Raw genomic sequence first — 14,798 nt, forward strand, 5'->3', positions numbered from 1 at the left:
TAATTATTCAGATAATAATAGAATAATCTTTTTTTATCCGCTCTTCTCAGCCTAAAATATGCACCAGGAGGACACAGCCTTAACAAACCACAGATTTATTTCAGATTAAATATTGAAATAAATGCCACAAACAGGATAGCAGATGAAATGCAAGACCAGAACATGCACCAAAGCAGAGCAGACTGTGAACCCTTATGCTAACTGAAATAAACCACTTGAGGGGAAATGTGGCATTACAAATACATCCAGTACTACATGTGGTGAATGGGAAAAAAAAAAAAAAAAGTAATGAAAATCAGATGTCTCAACATTTTCTGGTACCAATTCCCCACGCACACAACTCACGGATGCTGTGCAGGTGTGGATTTTGTTTCAAGGGAAATTCATGGCTGTTTGCTTTTAACATGGGCAAGCATCTCTCTCTTTCTGAGGTGTTTAAGAAGCCTGCTGTCAACAGCCCAGGTGATCAGGAGACACTTTTGGTGAGACAGCAGAGGAATTATTAGTGCAGATCCCATCACTTGCTAACGGGATTAGGGGCAGATACATTCCATGCATCCCTGTGAAAGCTAATCCTGATGTGTCTTTCACCTCCATGGAAGGTAAAGGAGCTTTCCATAAAACAGGTCTGTAGAGATCACATACACAGATCAAATACAGCACTTTGAATGCTACAACAATTTGCAGACATCGTGTAACAGCACTGTGCAAATGAAACAGCTGGAAGTTTGAAATGCAGCCATTGTAACTACACCCACATAAACACAATAAAATACCCTGGCTTTCAACTTTCAATTAGTTTTCCCTTAGATGTGCTTGTTCTTCTCGTATTGCTTCACTGTAATCCTTATTCCAGAGAAGTTACTCGTAAGAAATTACCAAACTCAGTGTTGGAGATCCTGTCTGGAAAGCTGACTGAGCTCATGAGAGATGATTAATCACACTGCAAATACAAATCTAAAAGCCACTGCTCCTTAAAAAAAGGAGGGGGAACAACCTTTTTCACAGAACTCTAGCATCCAACAGAAACCTCTTCCATTTCAAAGATTCACTAATAAATTATTTACTTACATGCTGTTCACAGAAAGTATCCAGATAAAAAAGAGGAGTCAGTAGAAAATAACTATTTTCTTGCCCTAAAAAAGCCCACAGCCTGGAGACTTCCAAAAGGACATAGTAAAGAGGCACCTAACACAGAGAAACTGCCCCTTGGAGATACAGGGACAGGGTGAGGGGCTTTTCTGCACTATTCAGTGTGCTTTCAAACCCCAACAGTTATTATTGCACCCTTTTTGTTGTTGCTGCTGATAATTTCAGTTTCATTCTGGAACAGCAGTTCCACACAGGAAGCCAGTCAGAAACAGCTGTTGGAAAACACTTTACAAAGGTAAGCATCCAGACAGGAAGGATAGCAAAGAGCTGCTGTGATAAAAAAGCAATACAGCCAATGGAAACAGACTGCAAGGGCAGCCAAAGGAGGATCTGATCCCAAAAGTGAGAGGAGACAAGCCCTGAGCAGTTTCCATCACCAAGAAGCAAAGCCATCTAACAGATTCAACTGACATTTTTACAGAAAGGCTAATCAAAAAATTCACCATTAAACATACACACCCACAGATGTTTTAGCCAAGGCTTCTGGTATAATCCATTGCATTCCAGAAGTGAATGCAGATCAATGGCTCTTGGCACTTGTTAAATTCTTTCCATCAAAAGATCTCAACATGTTTTACAAATGTTGAGCAACCCTTGCAACCCTTCTGACTTCTGTGCGCTGTTGTTATTACAATGCCAGTTTATGGAATGGAAAAAGAGATATATAGATGAATGTACTTCTTTTAGTCTAAACCACAGAGCAGATACAGTTGTCTTTTGGCTGCACTACTTCACACCTGCTTCAAAAACCTGTTGCATCCAGAAGGAGCTCTTCCAGCAAGGAGCTGTTGTAGGTATGTGCACTCCTTCCTCCCAGTCCCATCCCCAACAGCTGCACTGAGCTGACTTCCATTGCTGCTCTTGAAAGCACGTGAAATCCACTGACAGAATTATCCTGAAATGCCTTTTTCTGGCATTCAGAACAAAGAGACACACTCCCCTGAGCTCTCTCGGATCAAGTGATGGCCTGTCTCTCCTCTACATTTTAAATAATGCCTTCTGTTGCTAGGTATTTCCAAGTCAGTAGTCTACACTTTTTAAAAAGAGGTGTGCCTGCTGGGAAATAGAAAAGCAAGGACCAAAAGCAAGTTTAGCCCAGGGGATCCTGTGGCCATGTCACTGCAAAAGCATCTTGGACTTTTCACAGGGGTCAGCAAGGCTCAAGACAGTCTGGAACCTTTTGAAGCACTGGGCTGTGAAGTGAGATACACTTAAATGCCTGAAAGTATGAGAAATGGGGTTCAGGGTCATCACCCCACCACTGGGAAACAAGGAGGCCACTTGCTGCCACACCCTTCTGCTTCTCAAGCTTCAACAGGTACAGAAAGCTCCATCAGACTTGGTCAGGATGGAGTGAGAAAAGCCCAGCTCCACTGGGGAGCTCCACTCCACTAAAACCAGAGAGGTTTTAGTCCTAGAGAAAGTGTAAGAAGTCACACAGGAAGGCTTCTGTGTGCCACAGCTCTCACTGCTCCCTCTCTGGTCTCATGTGTCGATGGCACTGACCTGAATGTCAATTCAACACCAGCTCTTGTGGAACTTGGTCTTGATTCACAGTCAAAGCTTCTCCCCTCTCAACTGGACTGCAAGACACAGTGTTTTGGGGTTTCACTGAGATTTCTATGACATTTGCACAGCAGGTGGATTTTGGAGGCATTTGTACAGTAGATGGATCCTTAGAAGCAACACCAGAGAACAGACCTTACACTTGATCCAACCATGGTTCATCCAAGGTCCTCCTCATCTTCCACCCAAGTTCTTCATCCTCTTCCCAGCAATCCACAGTAACCATTCACAGACACACACCAACTCCATCCCAAGGGAGATGCAATTCCATTTATCCTTTTTATGAAAGTTCTTGCTGAATTTAACTCATGCAGCCAAAAGGCACTGGGAGGGGCCAAAATCCAAGCACTGGATAGCAAATTTATATTTCATGTACCTTTGAGAAAGTACAGCATTTGTAAAGCAAGGATTTGGCAACAAAAAAAAAATAAAAATGACAAATACTTGGCACAACAGAGAATTAGGACAAGCATAAGAGAATTTGAATTCCTACTCACACAGAGTTTGGTCCAACCTGTTACCACATTTCCACAGAAATTACTGAGTAAACAAGAACATGGTAATTATCTGAAGAAGATAAATCTTTAGCAGCTACAAGGTAACAAAAAAGTCTAGAAATTAGTAATACTCTGAATTGGAAAATACGTTAAGACTGCTCTTAATTCAAAATGCTGAGAGTCATGCTGACAAATGTGGGGTTTCAAAGACTTCATTTGGCTCCTCTTCTGCTACAGCTTCCTGTGTGAAAACACAAACCCTTGCAATCCTCTGCCAGTGAGGTGCTCTTGGATGTACTTAGGGGGGATTCTGCCAGCTCAGGATGAGCAAGAGACAGACTGCCAGTGTTGGTGTGTAGCTGTGATCATATACAAACAGGATTTCTGGATGTTTGACCAAAATACCACCACTCAAAATTGTTCAGGGGCAATAAACATAGGGCTGGGTGGGAGATGCTGTCTCCTGCCTCAGCACTTCAGGGTGTTGGGTGACTTTGAAAGACAGAGAAGGATGCAGGAATTCAGGTAAGTAATTAACACCATGGCTTTCCCAAAATGCCAAGAAAGGAATATTTGTTCTCAGGGCTGCAAATTCTCACAAGTGCACAAGCAGTCAGTGGGAAGATTTCACAGCCATATAGATAAGGGCTATGGGAACACCAAGATAGCTCTGCTGCAGCATTGAGTTTTTTAAGTTTGGTAGACTTTGAGTAAAATCAAGGTTTTTAGGGAGCAACAGAACTGCTTTGCTACAGCCTTCATGGCAAATTTAACAGAGGAACAAGGAGAAAATGAGTCCTCAAACTTCATCTTTCTAACCAAAGTAAAAATTTAGCTGGTTTTGGAAACAGATGTGGCCTCTGCTAATTAGATTTTCTGGCTTTTTGCAATCCTGAGAAAGAAAACTGCTGACATGATGTGTCTGACCACTCCTGTTCCAGGAGGAGGGAGATGACTAAGGCCAAGATGCACAACACCATCTTACACACCCAGAGCACATGCCAGTGATTTTCCTCTTGCAGGACAAACAGAATCCTAAAAAACCCTCAGGCTTCACAGAGGAAAGATGAGTGTTACACAAAATACCCACCCTAATTTAAAACTGGATTCTTCTTTTATAGACATCAGTATGCAAGAGAATACAGTAAGGTCAGAACACGATTCACTTGGGCTTTGCAAGATAAGCAAATAAAACACTATCAAAAGATGACTGAAAGGGAAAAATTAAAAAAAAAGGGGGAAAGGAAGCACATGGCAATGGAGAATGTCACTGTAGCTCATGGGAGCTGGAAAGTCAGGAACAACCTGAAAATGACCAAAGGGACTACAAAGGTTCCACCACAGCCAGGTCAGTGTGTGATGATGGTGGCACACATCATTTGTGGATGCTGAAACCCACAGTGCAGAGAGCTTGTGAGGTTCACCCATCCCTCACTGAGTCCCAAACTCCACTAAATCAGCTATAATAAAAGTACAAACAAACAAACAAAAACAAATCCAAAACAAAACAACCTAAAAAAACCCCAAAGAACAAAAACCTGTAGTAAAGAAGGAGCCAGGACAGCAATAGTTGTGATGCTAGAAGATACTTCTGTCATTACATTGCAGCAACTCCAGGGCTGAACGAATTGCAGATGGAATCTGGCAAGCCAAAAAACCTCCTGTTCAGAAACATGTAATATATTTTTATGGTTAAAAAGGGCCTGAGGGCAATTTGGCCTTGGCAAACCAAACAGAAGGCAGAATTTTACATCCTGTACTGTCACGTGTGTTGGTCCCAAGGACACACCTCTAGAACAGGCCTCCACATTTCTAGAAGAATCGTGGGAAAGAAAACAAATGCACGTGGATGGCTTCCCCAGGGGCTGTTTTCTCCATTTTTTAAAATACATAGCAGAGCAGTCAGGAGATACTTCTGAATAATGTTCAGTCTGGAACCAGAATCATTTTGGATTTTTTTTATTCCGTAAGATGGCAGCATTTGCCTCAAGGACCAGCAGCAGGACCAGATCTGGCTAAAGAGAAGTACAGGGCAGATTGGAAGTGATCTGAAAAAAGATTCAGAGCCCAGAGTGAAACTTCTTGCAGAGGGTTAATCCTCTCCAGTTGGTATGCCAGGTTCTGCTGGGGCCAGCCTTGCTCACGAGAAACTGAGTATTTCTCACTGCTGCTTAGTCGAGGTGTATGGAAAAGTGGTGGAAGGAAATTAAAAAAGAAGACAAAGTGAGCCAAGCCCCTGGTCTTCAAGAGAAATGCTGACTGAGGAAGAGTCTGAATACAAAACAGGCATCTTGCAAAAAAACCCCAAACCCTACCAATCCCCCCCTAAAAGGGGTTGCTCATTAAGCTTTTGGGAGTAGTCCACACCTCATGGTGCATCTATATATTTTGCTTAATGTGAACTGGTACATCCAACCCCTGCTACCAAAGCTGTTTATTTTCCTTTTCTGCTTTATTATCATCCATTTGTGTTTCACATCCTTTCCCTACAGTAAGCTAACCTCAATAATGACAGGATATGTACTCCAGAATTACTATGGTGGGGAGCAGAGGAAAAAAAAATTGCTTCACAAGTGATGCCAGCAAATGTACAGTATTCAGGGGAAAATAAGCAAGAGAATGACAGAGAAAACTGGGTATTAGTGACTAAGTTAACCATTATTCCTCCTGCAATCAAAGAAACACACCAGAGCACCAGGTGGAAAGGGAGCAGCCACTTTACATCACTTTCAGTCTCCTGATGTAAATTGAATTTAAAGTGACTTTAAGCAGCACCAATTAAAGATAAAATAATTAGTTTTCTTTAACCAAGAGATAAACAGAGACTGAGGAGCAAAAAACCCAAAATACAAGCTTCTGCCATCACGTGAAACTTTGTTCACCATAATTCAGCTTAAAAGTCAAGGAACTGCATTGACTTCAGATGTGAAGCCTGTACTTAAGCCTGGGATGTGCTGCTCATCTCTGGGATTCAATGTGAGCAGCCCAAGCAATTGGAAGGGAAAAACAGATGAGCAATCAACTAAACCTTGTAAAAGGTTCAAAACCTTTGTACTTTGTAAAAAAAGCTTTGTAAAACCTTGTACTTTGGTTCAATAGTGGGTTTTGGAGAAGAGAGAAATTGTATTTAAATACCTTGGACTACAGTGTGATTTTTTTTTTTTTTTTCTGACAGCTTCACAAACTGCTTAAATGCTTTAGAGGTAAGAAAACCCACATGGAAAACCGTTTTCCAATGTGCTCGCTGTTCCCCGAAAAGGCGATTACAATATTGCAATGTTGGACTTGCGAAAACGCCTCATTCCCACATCCAGTTTGAGTGTCAGAGTGAGATTTCACAGCACCAGCTGTGAAAAAGAGAAGGAAGAGGGGAGGGGGAAGGCAAAAGGGGGAGTGGGGAAAGCCCTCCCTGACTGTCTGCCCTGCAAAGGATTTGAACTGCAAGAAAAGAGGAGCCGTGTCAGCAAATGCCAAACCAATGTGGTACCTGCCAAACCGCACCTTATCCTTCTCAATCAGCAGAAAAAAATATTACCCACTGCCTGATTTCTCTTACCTCACCAATAAAGGGCTGCTTTTTTTCCCTTATTAGGACAATCTCCAGGCTGTAAAATTCCCGTTCTAATAAGTGCCTTTAACAATATGTGCTGCACATCAGCACAAAAAGAAAGCAGCTAATAAAAGTAAAGCACAGGAGGAGAATAAAAGGGCTGAGTCCTAAATTAAAAGGGACAACACTGGCTTAGTTCAGGCTCCAAAATTTGATCATAGATTTTATGAAATGGAGAATTAAAATGGGAATGGATAAATGTATGAAGGCTAACATTATACAGATATATAATTATAAACTTGGCTCTGCAGCCACTTGTACATTCAAGCTGCCTTAGTGAACTCAAGGAGACTTTTTCACTACATTTAGGAGCTTACACATCCCAAAATATAAATCAAATAGCCAGGGCATGGAAATAGTGCAAGAAAGGGGTTTTTTTAATGTTTTGGGGTTTTTTTACAAAGTAAAACGTGGGTGGAATGAAAAGGTACAGAAAGCTGAGCTGCTGTGATTCAATTATTTCAATGACTGACTGAAGTGTTTTTCTTGGTTGCGTTTTTAAGCATTGGATTTAATTTACTGGACATAATTGACTTCACCTGCTTTATACAGACATATATAGAAGTATATGAACTGAAAAACAAAAGGTAATCACCAGAGAATTTCCCTGAGTCTTTCCTGTTTTACTCTGAATTGGGAACAGGGTGGATGGGGAGCAGGAAAGGGAAGGCAGGGGTATGAAGAAGAAGGATAAAGCTCTACCACCCCCACCCAGCACTGGTTGAACACCTATGCCAACAGCGTGGCTGTGGAGGAGATATCTGGATTTTAGATCTGCACAAACAATGAATTTTCTAGTTTTGCTGAAGCAGAAGCAAAAACCCTTGTCAGAGTGAAGTGATATGGAAAATGTTCAGGGTGGTTTTTGTTTTTTTATAATTCAGCCTGGAACAAGAGAGCAAATCTTTCATATAAGTTTGGTTTTTTTTCTTTTTTACTTTTCTCTTTGAAAGATAGGTCAACTGGAATCAAAAGATAAAAAAAAATCTAAATTTTTTATTTAGAAAAAGTGTAGATGTGCAACTCAGTAATTTCTTATCTAGAAAATGTAAAAAAATTCATTAAAAAAAGCATTTCCTATTCTTTTCATTTAGACAAAGCCAATTTCAGAAACCTGACATGAACTCATAACCAGCTCTGCTCTGAACTGTTCTGAAAGAGTTCTGGCAAAAACTCTCACCACATTTTCAAGGTTTTACTAAATTTACCTATCATCAGAAGCCGTTCTAACAGCTCATTCCAGGCATTTGGATTCACAGCAAGTTCCTGGCTTGAACCAAGGCTTGCACAGGGTGGAGAATTTAGCTCAGAATTTTCATTAAACTCTCCCAAGTCACTTGTTCTCTGACAAAACTTTAGATGTTTGATGCTCACAGTCTTAAGACTGAGTTGCATACTCAAAACTCCACTCCAGATTTGTGCTCCTGAGAGCCAATGCTTTTCTTATGCTGAAAAAAACCGAAACCTTTCACTGCAAAAGAATGGCTGCAAAATCTCAGACTTTTCCCTGTAGACCTGTCCTTTCTCTGCCACAGAAACTCCCACTCAAAAATGTTTCAGTTCTTCATGTAAACTTGTCACTGCTGGGGAAGAGCCGCTTTCAGAAATTGAGACTGGGATTCTTTGCTTCCAAAATAGAAAAATAACCTCACTAGGGGCAAACATCTTCGTGTGTCTTGTTTGTAGTTACATTTTGTCCTTCTTGTATAACCTCAGTAATATCAAAATGTAAAATGGCTTTTAGAAATTAGGGATTCAGGCCTTTGTCCCCTGGGGAACAGGAATGAAAAGCGTGGTCAAAAGAGAAGATCAGAAAAAGGAGAGAGGTTCAAGTGAAGATTAACAGCATCAATTTTTGGAGCAGAATTACCCAGATAAATCACTGCCACCAACACCACTGCTATCTGTGGAGGAGTCCTCTTAAACCCCTTTTTTCTCCTAAAAAAATAGCTGATATCAGTCTTGAACATCCAGCCAAGAAACAGAAAAGATAAGCCACAATACAAAGAAAACGCTGCAAAAAAATCTGAGCTCCCAACAACCAAACTGAAGTTTGAACAGAAGTTATCATTTGCTGGATGAAAATATTCTACCTGTTGGCAAAGAGAACTTCTGCTTTCTCTAGGAACTTGCACAGTAAACACTTTAGTGTCCAGCACAGCGAGCCAAGCCAATCCCTATACATTTATTAAACAGACTTCATGTTTTCAGGCCAACCGGAATGATTTCTTGGCTCTGCTGAGAGCTTCTGCTTTTAATTTCTAGTGTATCAAATGCTAACAGGATTATATTCAGCTATTTAGCAATTACAAAATTTTCTGCAAATACCACAAGTCCACTGAAAGCACAGAAAATATCTTTAAATAACACAGATGAAATGATCATATAAAGGGGCCATTAGAGGACATTTGCAAGAAGTTAACAATCACATTGTACCTCATTCAAAATAATGCAATAACAGCCTCCTCCTTTTCCCTGGAGAGTCTCCAGAGAGTTCACTTATAAGGATTTTAATACTCCTTTTCTTTTCCACTGCAATCTCCTGAGAAGACACGAGCACTTGGAATGATTACGTTATTCCTCAGCCTGGGAAGGGCAGTATTTCATCATGCATTTCTCTGAGCAATGCTTTGAAGAAGGTTTTCTGGGTAATGCTAAAGGTGTCTTCCCTCTTTTGGCCTGAGGTCACAGAGATGTTTGTTACAAGGGAATAAATCAGTTTCCAAGCTCTGGCCACACATTTGATTTCTCTTCAGAGTCCTTGCCAAAGAGAACTTTGCTTTTCTTCCCCAAGCATGCTACCGTGAATCTTGACAAAAGAATCCCATGTCTGATTTTCAAGGTGTGTCTGCTTTTGTTAGAAGCTGTTACAGGACCCAAGATACAGGAAAACAACACGACAGTAGCTAATCATACTTCAAGAGAAAAGGATTGTTTTCACTAAGATATAATTTCACTGATTTCATTGAACTCACTTCACGCTCAAGCTTTGCTCCCAGCACTCCCCCAACACATCAGATATGCCAAGCATGAAGGAGCACACTGCCAGTTCCCTCTCCTGCCCAAAAGGGAGTGGAGGAGAGTATCTCCCAGCAAGGATTTAAACAGGTTTTTAAACAGTGTTTTAAACAGAACAGCCAGACCCTGACACCTCACTGAACCAGGTCCAGCACAGACTAGAAAGGATCTCCAGGTCACCTCAGAGGTCCAGCCTGCACTCAGGGCCAGCTCCCCACATTGGGTATCACAGGTTTCACCACTCATTTAATCACTCAAGTGTCCAAATCTCCCCTGCTTTGCCCCTTCCTTTGCTTTCCCCTTGCACTGAGGGCAGAGAAATCCCTGTTCTCCCACAGCTGCTCCCTGTTCCCATGCAGAGGTATGGGAGGGCTGGCTACTGTGGCTTGTGGCTGTATTTCACCACAGAACACACACACAAAAAAATGTCATCTGACATGCTCTCAGTTATTATTTATTGCCCAATTTCTGAAGTCACAATGAAGGATTTCAGATTCCTGGAAGGGACTTCTTGGAGGGGCTGAGTTTCGGAAATCCCTGAGCTCCCTCTCCCTCCAAGAGCACTGGATTTCATGCTGGAAGATGTAAAAAACACATATAGAAATCCCAGTTGCTCTTCAAAAACCTCTCCCAAGCTTTAAACCAAACCCTTATAGAAATCACAGCAATTTAGAAACAGCACTGTCCTACCCATCAGCTCATAAAGCAGAGCAACAAAACAATACAGGACAGGAATAAAGCAGATTGTATTACTGGCAATATTACACAGGCTAATTGATTTTCTTCTCTTGCTTTCCCTTCCACATTCAGGGATGAATGTGCCATGAGGACTTTATTTACTTGGTGAATTAAGCAATGTAAGATATGTGAAAGCTTTCACACAAACTATGAAATTCCTGCAAACTTCCCCCCAGCAGAACTCCAATTAGCAGCCAGTTCTCCCAACACATCCTTCTGCCACTGAGCAGTTGGAATTCTGCAGTTCAGCTAAGAGAAATGCAAAGATTTTAGACAACAGAGCACAATGTAAAAGAAAAAAAGAAAGAACCCAATCTATATCCACTGCTCGTTGCCCACCTTGTTACACCACTCTGTTCCCCTTGCCATTCCCTCCCACACAGCACCAAAAGGATAAATCCACACAGATACCATAAACTGGCAACTCACTTGGAAAGGCTGGACAGGTTCTGCCTGCAGTAGGATCTGCTGATCATGTTCTGCAGTGTTTGAGTCGCTGCAAACTGCTGGCAGCTCCAGGGAGCAAATGGACGGATGATCAGGGCGTGGAATGAGATAATAAAAATGCCATTATCCTTTCAGGCATGTGAGACTCATTGGATGCTCTTTCCACCCCACAGGTTAACCATTTGGTTGGTCCTGTAGCTCCTGGAATGACACTCAGTGTTTGCCTGTTCTCAAGCTCATTATCTATCCGATATCCCCCTCCCCTCTGCTCTGTGATCATATGATTTTCCATTTATTTTTTTACTGTATTCTCTCTAATAGATCCTCCTTGTCATTGCTGAGCCCCCAGTTACAGAAATTCCTGCAGATTTCTCAGCTGCTCAAGCTGCCTGACCAACTCTTGCTTCCCATCCAGCTTTCACAAGAAGGAATTCTGTTCGGGCAGCTCCTCTGAGCACTGAGCAGCCTCAGCACTGCACAGAGGTGCCTTTGCAAGCATTTGCTCCTAGAAAAGGCACATTCCAGCCTGCTGAGAGATGAGAGGGCCCAGATATAAAATAATGGTCCAGGGAACAGTCCTCTCTTTGACAGTAAATCACTGCCTAAGCGTTTTGCAGGCACTTGCATCCAGTCTAACCTGTGAAAGGTCAGGCTGGGTCGGACAGCTCAGGACTGAGGGTGACTGCCAAACACAAATCCAAGGAGGTGGGGAGCTGCTACAAGCACAACTGCAGTCCAGGTAAAACCATTTTGGGCTTAACAACAGGATTAAAACCAGGGCTGGAGCTGAATCCAGCCTAGCAGACTGTCCTCGGTGTTCTTCCATGAATTCCAGTGAATGGAGCAGGAAACAGAAATGCAGTGATTTCAATGGAGGCACCACCAGTTTCATAAGCTTGGCTCTAAAACCCTTCCCCTTAAAGCCCAACAATGTGAGCAAACTGAAACTGCACTCAGTGTGCAGTCCTGCAGCTATTCCACCCCGGGCTGTGATCTTGTTAACCCTCATAAATTACAGGAGTGGGTGTGGGTGGATTTGTACCCCAAAGGGAAATCTCTGCTGTGTGCTCTCCTGTCTGTGGGGAGCAATGTGTGGGTTCAGCAGGTGGCACTCTTACCTTGGAGTGAGCACCCAGGCCAGGGAAGCATCAACCCTGGCTCTTTTCTTCCTCACAGCTTTCAATAATCCAATGGCTGCACTTTGCTCAGGACACTGATATTAATTTATGACACCGGTATTAATTTATAACACCAATATTAATTTATGACACCGGTATTAATTTATGACACCGATATTAATTTATGACACCAATATTAATTTATTACACCAATATTAATCTATGACACCAATATTAATTTATGACACCGATATTAATTTATGACACCAATATTAATTTATGACACCGATATTAATTTATAACACCAATATTAATTTATGACACCGATATTAATTTATGCTCTGCTTAAGTCCCATAGGCAACAACTGGATCTTTTTTTTCCTCCCAAAAAACTCTCTCTACACTTTTGACAAGATAGGATTATTGTGAAAAGGTAACAATCCTGTGCTTTACAGACAGATGAAAGATTCCCTTGCAAATATGTACAAGGCTTTTTTTACACACACAGAAACAGGTCTGCACTACCCCACCAAGCTGCTATTTCTTCATGCACACCCTGTGTACACCCAGCCCTTTGTTCTCAAGTACACCCATCTTTTGGTGTATAAAATATACTGGAATTCTGGTCTGGAGCAAGGAATTGTGCTGATTGCCAAGGGAGGAAAATACAAATTCCACTTCTGTGATTGCAGAAGGATCTGCAAATGAGATGAGGGTGCAGCAGACAGGCCACTGCTGTGTGTTTTTTACCCAGCCCTCAAAGGAAGGTGAGCATGTAAAGCAGTGTGAATACATGGGGTCCTGAAAAATGCTGGTGAGAAGGAAGGCATAATTAATCTTCCTGGAAAAGTAATTTCTACTGCTGAGGAATTACAGAAGCAGAACTCTTCCCTCTGGAAGAGCATGAGTTAAACAGAGATTGTATCACTGTTCTTCAAAAATACACATTTTAATCGGATGCCAGATGTAAGGGTTGATGTTTATGAAATTCTAAATTGGGTTCCAAGGCAGCCCTACAGATTTCTAATACAGCTGTCTATTTACTACTGTGTTACAGAGTCTTTTTATTCCAGATGATTGCTCTACACTCTTTTCTATCCATCCTGGAATAAATTTGATTATTGAAGTGCTCACCAACAAAACTCTTTTCATTCAGGATATATAAATAAAAAGCAAATTGACTGCCCTTTGAAACACTACAATATACATCCTCAAAGAACAGTTCCAGATTTTCAGATCATCTGCCTGTACTGCCATGCATGTCTCTATTTGTTGGCCATTAAAAACAGGGGAAGCCTCTTCCACTTGTTGTAGACTCCAGAACCATTTTACAATACTCCTCTTTGGATAGTCACAAGAATCAGTTTTTCTTGCTTCACTTTTCCAAATATTGCTTTGAATTACAAATTTTTGGAAGAGAACTCCAGTCCAGATGAAACACAATGTTTCACACTGTCAGCCCACGTTTAATTTCAAGACTTCTAGCAACAAATTTCATCTTCTTTCCCATACCTCTACAGCACCACTGAGAACAGAGTTCATTTGCCTGCAGATTCAGCAATGAGCATCTCTGGCCATGCTCATCCTCAAGGCATGTGCCAGCTTTGCCTGCAAATGAGGAACTGAAGAGAAATAAGGTGGGCAAATCTCACTTGCAAACCTCATCAGTGTCTGTCTGCAGCGTTATCTGCGACACTGCAACTCAGCCAAGAGGGATGCTCTTGGTACACTGTGGCCCTGAGGTGAAGATCTTGCATATGGAGCAGGAAGAGGCAAATCACCTCCAGGTAATCTCAAAAATTCATGTGGGCATCCAAAGCACAAAAAACGATGGGGCAGGAGACGTGTCTCAACCTGCATTCCTCCTATGCCCTGATGCTTCAGAGATGTAGGACACCAAAACCCCTAGGGAAGACACTGGAAAGAGGGAAAAAAACCAGAGCAAACAAATGCTAACTACACCAGAGCACTTGTGAGGTGTCATTTGTGCCAATGAACCCAAGGCAAGTGGCTCCAGGAGAGTGTAAGGTCATCTATGGCAGCAAGGAAAGGAACTACAGGGCCTTTCCTATTTTCTGAATATTAAAAGCAGTAAAATGAGGAGGAGGAAGGAGACATGAGAGCTTTCCAAAAGGAAATTATTACTGGGAGGTTCCAATGTCTACTCATACTAACAATAAGAATGTCCAGAGGTCATCCAGAGAGCCACTTCATGTTTTGTTTATTTTTACTTTAACCATTCCTGCAGGCAAGGCAGAGTTTTCAGTGAGCTGATCAAAAAAGGCTGTGAATCTTTGTTATTTTTGAAATGATAGTGAATTCAGAACCTGACAGAGGTATAAGCACTGTCCAGACCATGACTTTTTCTATCTAGCTCGTTCCTTTCTGTACCTATTTGTCAACAGGGAATTCTCTGTGATGCTCACTGCTCCTGCTTTTCAAATACCTCCATGTTCCTTTAGCTTTTTAGTCCATGTTGAGGCAATTTTAAAAGAGGCAGCTTACAGAAAGGTACCTGATTGCTTTCAGAGACAGTAAAGATCTCTCCCTGCACTGCCCCTTCTCTGTGCCACAAGCCTAAAATAAGCAGGCAGACTCGAAGTTTGCAGAGCTACTGGCACTTTGCAAGAGAACTCTGTTTTTTATGAAAAT

The 14,798-nt window shown here is 41.7% G+C and overlaps 1 protein-coding gene across 6 annotated transcripts in view; it reads right to left on the bottom strand.

The window, feature by feature from the left end:
* CALD1 (caldesmon 1) overlaps positions 1 to 14,798 on the bottom strand; it is a 171,228-nt gene that overhangs the window by 37,018 nt on the left and 119,412 nt on the right. The window contains exon 1 of one of the 6 annotated variants that reach the window (XM_033514189.1): positions 11,011 to 11,223. The exons of the other annotated variants lie outside the window; for them this stretch is intronic. Within the exon in view, the coding sequence (XP_033370080.1) occupies positions 11,011 to 11,057 (47 nt within the window). The 5' untranslated portion in view covers positions 11,058 to 11,223. Of the gene's footprint in view, positions 1 to 11,010; positions 11,224 to 14,798 lie in introns of those variants that run through there. 6 annotated transcript variants of the gene reach the window in all.

Source organism: Parus major, chromosome 1A, assembly GCF_001522545.3.
Source record: "Parus major isolate Abel chromosome 1A, Parus_major1.1, whole genome shotgun sequence".
In the NCBI taxonomy this organism is placed as follows: Eukaryota; Metazoa; Chordata; class Aves; order Passeriformes; family Paridae; genus Parus; species Parus major.